This window comes from Trachymyrmex septentrionalis, unplaced genomic scaffold (assembly GCF_001594115.1).
Source record: "Trachymyrmex septentrionalis isolate Tsep2-gDNA-1 unplaced genomic scaffold, Tsep1.0 scaffold29, whole genome shotgun sequence".
NCBI lineage: Eukaryota > Metazoa > Arthropoda > Insecta > Hymenoptera > Formicidae > Trachymyrmex > Trachymyrmex septentrionalis.
Genome location: NW_017305451.1, coordinates 1,086,910 through 1,100,586, shown reverse-complemented (window position 1 = coordinate 1,100,586; position 13,677 = coordinate 1,086,910). Strand labels below are relative to the sequence as shown.

General features: G+C 31.7%; 4 protein-coding genes across 6 annotated transcripts in view; 1 reads left to right on the top strand and 3 right to left on the bottom strand.

Moving 5' to 3' along the window:
* Positions 1 to 285: 285 nt before the first annotated feature.
* On the bottom strand, positions 286 to 2,392 carry LOC108749341 (CMP-sialic acid transporter 2). Its single transcript, XM_018487958.1, has 6 exons — positions 2,001 to 2,392; positions 1,753 to 1,867; positions 1,619 to 1,665; positions 1,389 to 1,528; positions 1,055 to 1,198; positions 286 to 980 (listed from the first exon to the last, which is right to left on the bottom strand). The coding sequence occupies exons 1-6, from the start codon at positions 2,086 to 2,088 to the stop codon at positions 504 to 506; spliced, it is 1,011 nt and encodes a 336-aa protein (XP_018343460.1). The 5' UTR covers positions 2,089 to 2,392; the 3' UTR covers positions 286 to 503.
* A 2,408-nt stretch (positions 2,393 to 4,800) lies between these two features.
* LOC108749418 (TBC1 domain family member 23) lies at positions 4,801 to 8,095 on the bottom strand. 2 transcript variants are annotated; one of them, XM_018488116.1, is made up of 9 exons: positions 8,067 to 8,095; positions 7,419 to 7,639; positions 7,145 to 7,349; positions 6,797 to 7,033; positions 6,346 to 6,721; positions 5,978 to 6,191; positions 5,563 to 5,898; positions 5,361 to 5,493; positions 4,801 to 5,279 (listed from the first exon to the last, which is right to left on the bottom strand). In XM_018488116.1, exons 1-9 carry the CDS (start codon positions 8,093 to 8,095, stop codon positions 5,006 to 5,008), a joined length of 2,025 nt encoding a protein of 674 aa, XP_018343618.1. In that variant the 3' UTR covers positions 4,801 to 5,005. The 2 variants fall into 2 exon arrangements, with proteins under 2 accessions (XP_018343618.1, XP_018343619.1); XM_018488117.1 differs by lacking the exon at positions 8,067 to 8,095 and having other exon boundaries at positions 7,415 to 7,502.
* A 580-nt stretch (positions 8,096 to 8,675) lies between these two features.
* LOC108749420 (mitochondrial import receptor subunit TOM70-like) lies at positions 8,676 to 13,553 on the top strand. Of its 2 annotated transcripts, XM_018488119.1 has the most exons (9): positions 8,676 to 9,359; positions 9,844 to 10,017; positions 10,127 to 10,334; positions 10,451 to 10,586; positions 10,654 to 11,008; positions 11,253 to 11,486; positions 11,608 to 11,828; positions 11,967 to 12,097; positions 13,478 to 13,553. In XM_018488119.1, exons 1-9 carry the CDS (start codon positions 9,105 to 9,107, stop codon positions 13,501 to 13,503), a joined length of 1,740 nt encoding a protein of 579 aa, XP_018343621.1. In that variant the 5' UTR covers positions 8,676 to 9,104; the 3' UTR covers positions 13,504 to 13,553. The 2 variants fall into 2 exon arrangements, with proteins under 2 accessions (XP_018343621.1, XP_018343620.1); XM_018488118.1 differs by lacking the exon at positions 13,478 to 13,553 and having other exon boundaries at positions 8,685 to 9,359; positions 11,967 to 12,249.
* The window catches only part of LOC108749421 (UDP-N-acetylglucosamine--dolichyl-phosphate N-acetylglucosaminephosphotransferase), a 5,729-nt gene continuing 4,986 nt past the window's right edge, over positions 12,935 to 13,677 (bottom strand). The window contains exons 4-7 of the mRNA XM_018488121.1: positions 13,459 to 13,647; positions 13,306 to 13,376; positions 13,069 to 13,232; positions 12,935 to 13,010 (exon numbers count right to left, since the gene is read on the bottom strand). Coding sequence (XP_018343623.1) covers positions 12,945 to 13,010; positions 13,069 to 13,232; positions 13,306 to 13,376; positions 13,459 to 13,647 — 490 coding nt within the window. The 3' untranslated portion in view covers positions 12,935 to 12,944. The remainder of the gene's footprint in view (positions 13,011 to 13,068; positions 13,233 to 13,305; positions 13,377 to 13,458; positions 13,648 to 13,677) is intronic.

The window sequence follows — 13,677 nt, the reverse complement described above, 5'->3', positions numbered from 1 at the left end:
TATCGAATACGTAATCGACGTCTCGCACAATTTCTGCGAAGTCCGCCTTTTTTTAAACAGAAGATTAGATACACATTTTAAACGTAGAATATCTAGAAATTCTAGAAATTGATACGATATCTTAAAATATATTATCAATCAGGCCTTAATCTATTCGATTTCTGTGTGTTTAAAGAGAAACGATCGAATACTTTGAAGAAAATATATAATATAAAGAATAATATATTATAATATAAAGATTCTTACGACTTGTTACTATAGATAACAAAAATTATTATTGTTCGTTAAATCATTTACTTAATTTTCTATTGATACCTGTTAAAAGAAATTGATACTTTTCTTCACAAGCGTTCAGTCAATATCTTAAATTAACAACCTTATTATTATCACATAATCTTATCGTCGTACAATAAAATATTTGCAACAGCTTGATAACATGCGCTTTGTTTTACAATTTAGTTGCGACAATTTGTCATTTAGAAAATAAAATTTAATACTGTCGTTTACACTAAAAGCTTCCCACTTTCCGCTACCTCTTTGGGTTGAGCGTTCTGTACAGGATTTCTCGAATATAAAATCACAGCGACACTCACCATAGCTATAGAAACGATGGTGTTCGTGCTAACGGGTATACTAAACAAAATCCAACAAAGCATCGCTGTAAAAATTAGTTCCACCGCGCTGGCAAAGGTCTTCAGTATAGAATTTAAAGTCTTTAGAAAGAAGCTCGTTATTATCCCGACGAGAGAATTGTTTAACATAATTAAAATTACTTTCGGTTGCAGAAACGTACCGATCTCAACGTTACTCAATGTTTCGCTGACGTCGTTCGTGAATACACTTAACAGGACAATTACTACGATGTTGCAGAAAATACTGTCGATATACATAAATACGTTCTGTATAAAAATGTCAATATCCGCGCCCTGCCGTTTCAGTAAATACTCGTTATATACACCAGCCAAGCAGGAGCATGTCGTCTGTAAGACAAGTTTTTCAGAAAACTTAATCGTGGTCTCTACTTATACAGGTATCAATATAATAAATGACTCACTTGTACAAGAATTAGAAGTAGAAAAATATCTACATGGAATTCTGTGCCAAGGACGTGGGCATCAAAGTGCTTTATCATACAGCCGACTGTCAAGATCACTAGGGAAAACCATTGCGTTGCGGATAACTTTTTGTTAAAAATGACCTAGAAGAAATCAGAAATTATTACGTCATCCGTTCAATGTCGTCCTTTTATGTATATGTAGAAAATAATAGTCAAAATATGTCCTTTATATTTCAAGACAGTCTTGAGTAATGCCTCAAGATGCTGATTTATCATTTTACGACAGCTTAAATACAAGAATCGACTATGAATACCAATGTCATCGATATACCTGGAAAATGATTCCCGTAAGTACAACGCGGAGTTGCAACAGAATGTAATAAGTCGTGGGGTCAAACTTAGCCAAATTGACAAATGCTAGATTGTTGTACAGGCAGTACAGAAGCGCAGGTATCATATATAGTAGAAGCACTGAAAACAGGCAGAAGTTTTCTTTAGTACACTGAATCTTGAGCACATTCTGATATTTATAAGTTTCTTTATCTCTGTTTTTAATCTCACCTTTTTTGTTTTTCTTTGTCTCCTGGAGAAGCGTTAGGATACTATTGCTGAAAATTAAGATGAATTAATATTAATAGCAGGAACGTTGGCCTGCATTGGTCAGCTGTATAAAAATTGTAAATTGTTTTATTTACTCTTTGCAGTAAAGTGTTGTAGATATGACCAATTTTAGAACTTCTGTCATCAACACAACTGCCACAATATTATATTCGTAGCGGCCGCTTCTTTGAGACCATGTTACAAGAATACCTGCAGTAGATTGTTGCATTTTGATATCATATTTTCATGACGACTTACATTTAATTAATCAAATTTATGTATTTTGTTGCTTAAGTTTAATAAGAAGGATGAAAATTGTTTGCAGAACATGTGATCAACGTACCTTGATTTATAAAGAGAGCTATGTAGGAGATGAAAATAACAGGACTCCACCTTCCTGGAAATAATTCACTCCAGTTTATTCCTCCCATACTTTGACTTTTCTCAGCTGTTTCAGCTTGAACAATTTCGGTACATCATGTTTGACAGTCATTCCTTCCGTAGTTTTTTGTACGCACGTCAGCGCACACTGGCAAAGGCCGGATACTGATTGATACCACTATATATCAACACACTTTGCGCACGTGTATGTGTATAAACATGTACACGCTACGCCATGCTCTGCTCTCGTAACGCGTGAATTCTATTACTGTATATATTTATCTGAATCTCGCGCGCGAAGATGTATTTATTGCTCCAAAATGATAGAATATAATTAAAAATGTGTGAATACCATTTAACTTGTAGAACCAGTCAACAATTTTTTTTTATCTGTAAACCGGATTTCACGATGTTGCTTTGAGTACAACTTTCGTCGTTGCAAAATTAAAGAAAATCTGAGCGAAGAATTTTTCAATATAATTCCAAAATTTTTTTATGTTATGTGAAAAACCAGCATCATTTTCTTGAATATTTTTTTTAATAATTTATCTTTGGTAGAGTAGGGATAAGAGGTAATTGGAGTGAAACAGTAAATTATTATAAGCGTATCTTACACATACAAATCAACGCTAAATATAATGTTGATAATAGCATATCAGTAATGATATGACATTAATCTTTAAATTGACTAATATTATTCACAATGTTCTCTAATCTGTACAAGAAAAATACATGTGTGTGTGTGTAATCTCTCACACATCTCAATATGTCTACAAATTATACTAAATGATTCATAACGTTGATACCATCAATAAGTTTTCAATATACAGGTTTAATTCGATGAAAGGTTAGTGTATAAAGTATTCAAGTATTACTGTTAACTTTTTATTATATATATTATTTCTATATTATATTACATGGCCTTTTTATATACACATCTATAAACATGTATTTGGGAGTTTTTGAAAATTTCAATATATTTAATTTCTTAAAAGTTAATTTTCTATTGCTGTTTCTAAAATGTGTAACCTATATACATTTTTTATCTTCACAATCATTCGTTCGGAAGCACATATATTAAAAAGTTTTATCACATACACACCTATGGTGTATATTACTTACAATTTAAAAATTATATATATATGTTGCACACAATTATCAGTATGATAATATTGTCAACAACACATATATTTACATTTTTCTGGATTTCTAATAAATCTTATGATTATATTAGATATTCAAATTGTTTTTTATTTCAATTAATTTAACTGATTTATGTGTATTTATATGTAAACGTAAAAAAAATTTGTATATTCAAGTTATCATATATTACACAACTACAAGAAATTTATATTTATTAACAAATTATCGAAATTTTTATAGATTATAACGTGGCAAGTAATGTGCAATATTAATTACTACGACTTATTACACAAATAAATCGTAGATCTAAAAGAAATATTCCTGAAATAAAATCTTAAAATTTTATTTCCTTGAAAATATCTTATGTCCATAGAAATTTTATTTCATCCATATTTCGTTTTGCTACCAAGGCTATAAAAAAATATAATTTTATGTAAGCACGTTTTGCAAAGAAATAGGAAATATATTTTATATTTTATTATTGCAAAAATTTGATTGGTAGTATAAGCTTATTTTCTTCTATGTTTTCTATAATAAATATTTTCTATTTTTTCTATAATGTAGAATAGCTAAAATGATTGAAAAATTTGAAGGAACAGATAGTGTGAAAAGTACTGTTTGTTTACAAATATTGCACCTGTACATATCCACTTACGTAATTTGTAAATAAACTTCTTCCTATGAAAACATATTGCAATATGGCAATCTACAAAATGCAAATGCATACAAACACATAGTAAATGTATTAAAATCATGTTAGAGCCAGTTGCCAATTAAAGTAGATAAATATTTTTGCTTGAATACTTATTTCTTTTATACATAAACACAACCAAAAAAATGATTAATAATGAGGCACATATGTATTAGCATCAACTTAGCTTTTTTCTTTAACTTTTTGTTAATTTTTAGCATTTTTTTTTCTACAGAATCTTGGTCTAATCAAATAATCTTAACTAACGTTAGCACTGCGAAAATTTTATGCAAACTATTATAAAATAAAGGTTTGAAGGCCTTTGGATATTTCTATTAAAACTCTAATGTATTTTTGTATGGCTAACAATGATTATGTATAAACGTGATTTACAAAGTTGAACGCATTAGTTTTTAGGTCAGTCATATCATCGTGATATTTAAAAAAGTTGTGTATCTAAATGATGAAACGTCACCCGGTTGACTTAATATAAGTTACATGAACATAAATTTATCTGTTATCCTCAATACAACTAAATTGAGATTCAATTGATTGAGATAAGAGAAAGTAACATTAGAAATATTTCTACTTAATATTTCAAATTTATACGTTTTTGTTAATTCTATTGTACACATATCCAGTGTATATATTTCTATATTTATTTAAATCAGCGCTTTTCAATCTTTTTCTATTTACGACATATTAAATAATTTCTCGAGATGTATCATTACGCGCATACGTTTTAATGCTCAGCATAGATCTTTTATCAGATATTGCTAACATAGTTTTTACTTTTCATTTCATTGTTTCATTTCTAAATTCATTCATTATTTATAAATTTGAATACCTATAAATTTATTTCTAAAATTGAATATCTATAAATTTTTCGCTTTTTTTATTTTTTATTTTTTTTTTAATTATCGCGGCACACTTAAAGAATATGATATATTGAAAAACTCTGATTTAAATGACTATATTTTATATACAAAAAGTAAATGAATAATTATTTCAATAAATAATATGAATAACTTGTTTATAAGATAAAATGTTTTAAGAAAACTGTTCATCAAATTGAACTTGATAACATCTGTACATTAGCTTGAAATTATTCTATAAAATACGTGCCCATAATATTAGTCTGACGTATTTAATTGTCTCATGATCTGTTGCGTGATCAATTTAGTCGCTTCACTCGCGTTAGGTATAAGAAACTTATCCATATCAGAAATAACTGTGTCGTTATATTGCGTCGTACCATATTTAAAAGTTATTAGATCGGCGTGCCGCTTTCTCGACGTTATTTTGACGATACTCGTTAAGGGACGTTTTACAATTACGTGCGCGGCGCCCTTTCGTTCCGGGATTTCTCGCAGTACTATAAGATGACTATCGGTAACCAATAGTTGACTAAAACAGAAAACAATATACACACATGAATGACTTTACATATACGAAAGAAAATCCCTTTTTCTTATAAACACCTCTCACCTATCACAGAGATCGCCATTAACTTTCACTTCTTGGCATTTAAAGGAATGTAATAACTTGGGATCTTTCATCCATTGTTGTATTGATACTACTTCGATAGGCTCTTCACTTTCATTATTAGTCATTGTCATATCTAAAAAAGATTAGATTAGTATCTATAAAACAGTTAACGATTACATAAGAATAATTAGAATTCAATTACCTATCTCTTGATCATCATCTATACTAAACACAGGCGCGGTCTTTCTTTGCCGTCTAATGTAGTCCAAGTCTTTACTATCTCTTTTTTCTGTATTACTATTACCATTTGCTGTAGGATTAACAATATAATCGAATAGCTTTCCTTTTACTTCCTGACTCTTTAACTTCATGGCTAATCCGATCTTGCCCAAAAGATCAGAATTATTATTTTTAACTTTAACAGGGCTTGCTTCGTTCGAATTTTCTTCTAACATATTAGCATTACATACTAGACAATATTGTGAATTATGATCAACAAGACTTGATACCACTTCATCGCCGAAGTATTCATGAATGGCTGAAAACAAAATCACAATTATATGAAAAAAATATAATTTATCTTCGTCAAAATATATTAAAAAATAGAAAATAAATACCTTGATATCCAGAAGTAACCATGCTCACGTAATGTGTATGTTTTTGTAAAAAGGATGCTACTACCATATGCGTGTAGCGATCTTCCTCTTGTCTACCGCTTCCCAGAAAGCAAAGATGTTCTCCACCAGCCTGTGAACCAACAGCTAATGCTTGACGCTGAGCTTGTAGTAAGCCTTGTACCGCTGTAGCAAACGCAGCGGGTTCTTGTAACATCTAAAGATAGAAATATGTGTTTGATCTTTCCTTTCTATCAAAATTTATATATAAAGCAATATATAAAAATTATAATTTTAATAAATTTTAAACTATGTAAACTTAATACATATTTAAAACATTATTTTTTATTTTTATTTTATTGATAACTTACCAAGTTGCAATCAAGATGAAATGCCGTTGGCAAATGGCCTGCGTTGTATTGTTCGGCAGGTCTACAATCCACGAGAAAGAATCTAACAGCTTCAACAGTGCTATTAGGTAAAGATGGAGTTTCGATAGCATTCTCTACTAATTCTTGTGCCGATACGGGTAAACATAGTGCGTGAGAAATTAGCTTTTCTTCAGAACTTTCACCAAACAGTACGGAATACAAGTCTTGTTTAAAAGATGTTGGTGTTTTCATTGCGTAATACTGTGCCAACGAACAGAAATCGGTTACATCCTCTGCTTCCAAAGCACAGGGCATTACTGCTATTGCATCTATTATACTTTGCTTGTCTTCGTCCTTCATGTTCAATATTTGCTCTCTATAAAGATGAGAATTACTTTAAACAACGTAATAACAAATATACGATGCCTAAATTAATTTAATTAATATTTACCTAGCATTTATAACCATAATTAGTGAGAGGAACAGCATGAAAAATGGATCAGCTTGCATAAAGTACAGATCCCACATTGTACAAACAGCTGGTAATGAACAGACACCGGCGAAAAGGGTATTCATCCATACTTTCGTATATTGATCAGGTGATATCCTCTTCGTGTCCAAGAAGGAGCACAGTTCTGGCTCATGATAGAGAAGCAGTAATCTCAAGACTGAGCTATATGTTTCACCTCTAAAAAGAATAGTAAACATATTACAAAATTTGCGATTAAATAATCAATTTTACATTAACATCAATAAAAAATATTTAAGTAACAAAAAGATAAAAGTAATTATCTTTTACCTTGGAATATAGTTATCTCTTATTGCTTCAAAGAGATTATAAGTTGCAGCACGTGGTAATTTTAAAGCTATTAAAGGACCTAATAATTCTAGCCATCCATTTCCTTTTTCATATTGTTTACATTTACTTTTACAATAAAACGTTAGTATAGATTCAAGATCCGAAACTACAGAAACTTTATCTTCATCATCATTTCCAAGTTTTGCTGTAATGTTTAATAGTAGTTGTTAATAAATATAAATGAGACTACATATGTAGCTTTTCACTTACTCACCAACCAACTGTTGACAGTCATCACGAATTATATTTTGTTCTGGTAAATCGTAAACTTCATTAAACTGGCTAAATTGATCACCTCGATCAGTAACATAAAGGCAAGCCAACCAGACATCTGGTCTTAAATTTACAGGGACCGGTTGACCTTTACAAATGGCATATATATCAGAAGCAGACGGTGCTTCTGTATCCAGTAATGCCGCTTCCAGTTCCAAAACCCTAAAATAACAATTAATAATGAAGTTAATAAAAATGACAAAAACTGTTATTTGCATTTAAAGCTATATAAATTGAGACAACAAGCAAACTTGACTATATCTATTAAAAAATTTCCATCTACAATCTATACAAATGTATCACATTAATTAGCATGTTAATTAGCAAAATATTCGAAATGATATTACGTAAGTCGCATAGTTCCGTTAATAAAATATTTTCTACTGCGCTTCGTCGCATGCTACATGTATGCAACAATGTAGTTCTCCGTTTTACGAGCTTCACGTTATAAAACGTGTCACGGGTCATACGATCGAAAAAAAATTTGGCACGTTATCGCGGCGAAGTTCGATTGCAAAGTTCGGTGTTCTCGTTTTCAAGGAGACATTTTATTTTTCGACAAGACAGAGAAACCACGATCACGGCTTACCAGGTGTTCTCGTCCTCCTGTAGGGCCATCACGACGAACGTTGTCCGAATCAGACAGCGACGTCCCGAGACGAACGCGAGCAAATCGAGATCCGAGTGATCCTACGTCCGTTAAAACGATTTACGAATACACCTTCAGTCGTTCAACATTCCTCGGGAAACTAGTGTGGACGAGAGCAAGGGCTTTCATATCGCGCAAGCTTTGATCCCGACGGCATGACAGCCGATAAAACGTAGGAATCATAGGAACGCAGCTGCTGTTGACAGACTGCCGCCATCTTTCCGGCGTGGTTCCGCGCATGCGCGGAAAACGCGGCGCGCATCTTAAAAAGGATTTAAAAAAAAAAAGGATTTTAGTGTTATTATTTACGTATTTATTTTATTTTGCTTTATTATTTATTTAATATTTGTTTTTTTATTTTAATGTTATTATTTAATATAACCTGTCATCTCTAATTGCGACGCTTTCTTTCCATGTATTGAGTAAGATTTAATTATTCTATTCATGAGGCGTAAAAAGACCTGTCTTCCACAAAATGTAACAAAGTAATATTTGCTCGATAAATTAATATGCAGTGTGAGCTAATTAAAGTCGAAGTCGAAGTCGCTATTCTTTAAAGTTGATTCTTCCACTAAGGGGGCGCTATTGTAAGGAATCTTTCAAGTTCACGCGACCGCCGTGTATCGCGATAATCGTCGGTGCACTTGGTGCCGAGAAACACCGAGGAGGATCGAGACGATTGAGGAGAATCAAGCAGATCAAGGAGGACGAGTGAGAACGAGGACGGTCAAGAGGATCGTTTCAACGTCCGCAACGTAAACGTGATCAAGTTCGAGGGATAGTGAGGAGTGGCGTCCGCATGATCGTCGCTTGGACCACGTGTTCCCTCGTGTTCTCGCAGTTCGCGGTCTCTTACGTCGGTGAGAGATTCACGATCTAGTCTCCTCATCGCGATCTCGGTAGTGCCCGGTAGTGCCGGGTCAGCCGGGTGTCACGTCGTGATCGTTCGTGTGCGGCTAACGATTCCTGATCGAAGAAATGACCGCCTCGAGCGGCGTGGCAGGCAGCAGCCCGCTGCCGAAATGGCAGCTCGCCTTGGTGGTCGGAGCACCGGTTGCCCTCGGCCTCGGCTACATGTACTACAGGAACAGGAATAGCAATAACGTTGACAAGCCGGAACGTGACAAGTTCAGGAGCGGCGCGGCCAAGGAGAACGGCGCGCCCGCCGACAAGCAAATCTCCATCGACGGCGATTGCCCACCCAAAGTGCCTTCTCCCGCGGCTGAATCGGAGGTTAAAACCGCCTGCTTTATCTGGAAGCGTCCGAAAGATTGCGAAAATCCATTTATCCGAAATTTAAAAAAAAAAAAGGATATCTTACACTTATCAACATCATTGTTGGTTCTGCTTCTTAGTTCCTAAGAAACAGAATGATAAATTTATGTACTATCCATGTATTGTTAACAGCTAGAATTATATCATTAATATGTCAAAATGACATATTGTTATGAGTGATAATTTTCAGTAAACAGTATTGTCTGCAAGCTTTATTGAACCTTATGGTAATAAGATTATAATGTAATGTATAGTTTACACATGATAAATGGACTTTCTTGATCAATCGAGACTTTCTCAATATATGTTTATCCATTTGTCAGAACTTTAATAAAATCATAGTACCTATTATTATATAGTGGCATTATATATATTTTTGAATTAACGTAAAAAAAGAAGAAAGTACTTTCATGACTGATCCAAGTAAATTCTTTTGTTTTAGACTCTTTTACAAAAGGCACAGAAGTATAAGAATGCAGGAAATATAGAGTTCAAAACTGGAAAATATGATGAAGCTATTGCTCGGTATAATAAAGCAATCGACATTTGTCCAACAGAAAACATAGAGGACCTTGCAACTTTTTATCAAAATAGAGCAGCTGCGTATGAGCAATTGGTAATAAAATTAATAGTAACAATAAACATGATGTGAAAATTTTACTTCAATTCATTGTTAAAATTTATATAAGTTTCACTGTTTATACAATTGTAATTATAATTTACAGAAAAAATATAGTGCTGTAAAGGCAGACTGTACGAAAGCGTTAGAACTAAATCCAAAATATGCCAAAGCTTTGTTACGTCGGGCACGTGCTTTGGAGCAAACAGGAGACTTGGAAGCCGCCTTGGAGGATGTGACTACTGCGTGTATTTATGAAGGATTTTCTAATCAAACTTCCCTCTCAACGGCAGATAAGGTTTTGGAAAAGCTCGGTAAGTTACATACATTAAAAAAGTACTTGGTATTAAATAAAATTCTGCTCAAACTTTTGTAGAATTAGAAATAGGAATAGAGAAGTTTAGTTATTGAAAATAAAAATTATTTTTAGGGAGACAACATGCCCAAGAAAATTTGGCAAATAAAAAATTTGTAATGCCAAGTAAGCATTTTATCAAAACATACATTATATCTTTTCCCAAGGATCCAGTATTTTCTAGACTTGAACATCCAGAAAATATTCCAGAGTAAGTAGAAAACTATTTCTGATAATTGTGGTGTTAATTTAAAAAAAAATGTAATACTTGTTATCAGATTTTTCAAGAAACCATTGCAGGCGGTAAAAAATATGGAGTACGACGATATAATACCGCTATGCACGGAAATCATTAAAAATCCCGAATTTGATACGTTACCTTCATCTAGATTAGAAGTATTATTATTACGAGCTACATTTTACTTACTTTTGGGCGAGCATGATGCTACAATCAAAGATTTTGAAAATATATTGAACAGCAAAGATGCATCCAATGATGTGAGGATAAATGCCCTGATAAAAAGAGCGGCCTTATACATGCAACTTGATAATCCAGATATGACTTTCAAGGACTTTGAATTAGCCATTAGTATAAATTCAAGCTACAGTGATATCTATCATCATAGAGGACAGGTATTACATATGTTATAATTCAACACATTTATCTCTCTCTCTCTCTCTCTCTCTCTTTTTATATATATATATATATATATATATATTGTCCTGGGTCTATATTAATCGCAAATCAATTGCAAATTTATTGCAACAGCCAGTCTGAAATGTCAATTTTTTAATTAACAAACTTGCAATGGACTTGCGATTAATGCAAAATCAAGATTATAAAATAACATAATAATACTATTTTTTGTCATTTCAGGTAAATTTGCTCATGGGCAGAATAGATGAAGCTAAACGCGATTTTGAAAAGGCTGTTGAATACAATCCAAATTTCGGCATAGCATATGCGCAAAAATGTTACACGGATTATCGTTTTGCAGTGTTCAATAGAGATATAGGATTAGCCGAAGTGGCTGTGAAAGACTTTGAGAGAGCTTTGGAAAAGTATCCAAATCCTCCTGAATGTATATATTGTTATATATCGTATGCTCAGGTACGTACAACTATTTATAATATTTCTTAAGAAAAATAAATATTGGAAAAGTGAGTTATAAATTGTTATCATTGTGTTGTACACATTTTGTTTTCATTAGTGGAATTTTCAATTATTATAGATGATGTCTGAAACTCAACAGTTTGAAAAGGCTGATACTTATTATGCTAAAGCATTAGAGCAAGACCCGGACAATGCAACTGTTTATGTGCATAGAGGCTTACTGCAATTACAATGGAACGGGAATGTTGATAAAACTGTGGAATACATACACAAAGCGTTAGAATTGGATGAGAAATGCGAGCTTGCATATGAATCATTAGGAAGTATCGAAGTACAAAGGTATGTATGGTTTCTAATAATTATTATATATTGAAATTTTCAAAATGCCAACTACAATCATATATGTGACTTATACTATGTATTATTTAAAGAAACTAAAGACATTTGAAAATATTCTAAATCTATGTTTTTTTTCAGAGGAAACATAGAGGAAGCAGTAAGATTATTTGACAAGGCTTTAGTATTATGTCGTACATTCATGGAATTGACACACATATACAGCTTGAGAGATGCTGCAAAAGCACAACTTAATATAAAGAATCGATTAGGTATGGACGTCATTCGTTCGTCGTCTCGATTTGTTCCGAATTCCATGTTTTAAATTATGAAGAAATTAAAAATAAAAAATCACTATTATTAAAGAATTAAAATTTTATGTTAGCACATCAATCTTAAACACGATATACATACAGGGTATCCCAAAAACTGTAATTTTTCTTATTGCATTGCATTATTTTATATTCAAACAGTTTCAATATAATTTTAAGTTTATACAACACTTTAAGAATTAACTTTAATATATTGGATCTATTAGCATTTGATCTACAAAAAAAAGTTAGTGATATAATGCACCAGTTATTGTAGATTATCAAAGCTTTAAAGTATTTGTTAGCAAGTGAAGTTTATAACTATTTAGAATTGCTCAAGTTTTACTTTGTAAGATCATGTGCTTATGCAAATATTAAAATTTGTTGTGTATCATTTAAGTAATTTTATGATATTTACAAATCTTGTAATTTTTAACGAATGAAATATTTATCAATATTATTTTTACTTACAATACTTTATAAATACCCTATTATTGGAATTTGATAAAAATTATCTTTTTATGCAATTGTTTTTAATCAAGTTGTGTACAAAGTTTATATAATAGAAACTTATACAGAAGCTATTCTATTATTATTCCTTACTATCTTATATACAAAAAATAATATATTAATAAAATAAATATTTATATTTATGACATTAAAAATCATTAAAAAAATGATGACTTAAAATTTATAATACAATTTTGATATTTTATGAAAAAAATAGAGGAATTGTGATCACAAGCTAATAATAATAATTTCAAGACTTTTATACAACTGTAATATATTTCAACATTTTTATATTTATTTAAACATCATAAAATATGGAAGCCAAAGGATATCTTATAACAAATGCCAACATACTACTGATAATCTGAAAAATATTAATGTTATATACTTTAAATTATTAAATATACATTTTTTTAAATTACCTGAATTATCAGTAAAATGGACGTAAGTTTTGGTTCTCTCAATGGACCAGTCTTGATCAATATAAAATTAATCAAAGTTAGATTATTGCAAGTCACAAAGCCTTCCGAGTCTTCTTCCCATTTTATCAATTTACATTTTCGAAATATCCACATTGATAGCTTCCCTAATAAGATAAAATGTAATTCTAAACAATACATATGGTTTTTTTTTAAATAAAATAAACTATACTATTATACCAAGTGTGCCAAGGTCTGATTTGTAGAACACCGTTCTACTAGGCTCCAATTTGTTCATCTTTTCATTGTATCTGCAAATAAAATCATATGTTATGAGTAGATCTTTCGATCTGAGATTTTCTAACATAATTATTTTTTATTTCTGAAACTCACTTTGGTAATCTATGCCTAGGACACGATACAAGATGGAATAGCTGAGGTATGCTATACAGAAAATTGATTATTTGCGGAATAAAAAACAATAAAGTCGTCTTGCTGAAGCGGCCTATGATACCGACAACGGCGAAAGTCATTCCCGACAGATAACAAAACGTGTCGCCTACGAAAACCTGCGATGGATACCTTGAACAAAACATCATTATTCCTTTATCT

What these genes read in the sequence shown, in the direction of transcription:
- LOC108749420 (XM_018488118.1), top strand. Translation starts at nt 9,105, where the DNA reads ATGACCGCCTCGAGCGGCGTGGCAGGCAGCAGCCCGCTGCCGAAATGG. An exon ending in CTCCCGCGGCTGAATCGGAG is followed by an intron (nt 9,360 to 9,843) that starts GTTAAAACCGCC and finishes CTTTTGTTTTAG; the next exon opens with ACTCTTTTACAAAAGGCACA. An exon ending in TAAGGTTTTGGAAAAGCTCG is followed by an intron (nt 10,335 to 10,450) that starts GTAAGTTACATA and finishes AATTATTTTTAG; the next exon opens with GGAGACAACATGCCCAAGAA.
- LOC108749341 (XM_018487958.1), bottom strand. Translation starts at nt 2,088, where the DNA reads ATGGGAGGAATAAACTGGAGTGAATTATTTCCAGGAAGGTGGAGTCCT. An exon ending in GACAAAGAAAAACAAAAAAG is followed by an intron (nt 1,529 to 1,618) that starts GTGAGATTAAAA and finishes GCCTGTTTTCAG; the next exon opens with TGCTTCTACTATATATGATA. An exon ending in TACTTCTAATTCTTGTACAA is followed by an intron (nt 981 to 1,054) that starts GTGAGTCATTTA and finishes CTTGTCTTACAG; the next exon opens with ACGACATGCTCCTGCTTGGC.
- LOC108749418 (XM_018488116.1), bottom strand. Translation starts at nt 8,095, where the DNA reads ATGGCCCTACAGGAGGACGAGAACACCTG. An exon ending in AGAGATAACTATATTCCAAG is followed by an intron (nt 7,034 to 7,144) that starts GTAAAAGATAAT and finishes TATTCTTTTTAG; the next exon opens with AGGTGAAACATATAGCTCAG. An exon ending in GGTTACTTCTGGATATCAAG is followed by an intron (nt 5,899 to 5,977) that starts GTATTTATTTTC and finishes TTTTGTTTTCAG; the next exon opens with CCATTCATGAATACTTCGGC.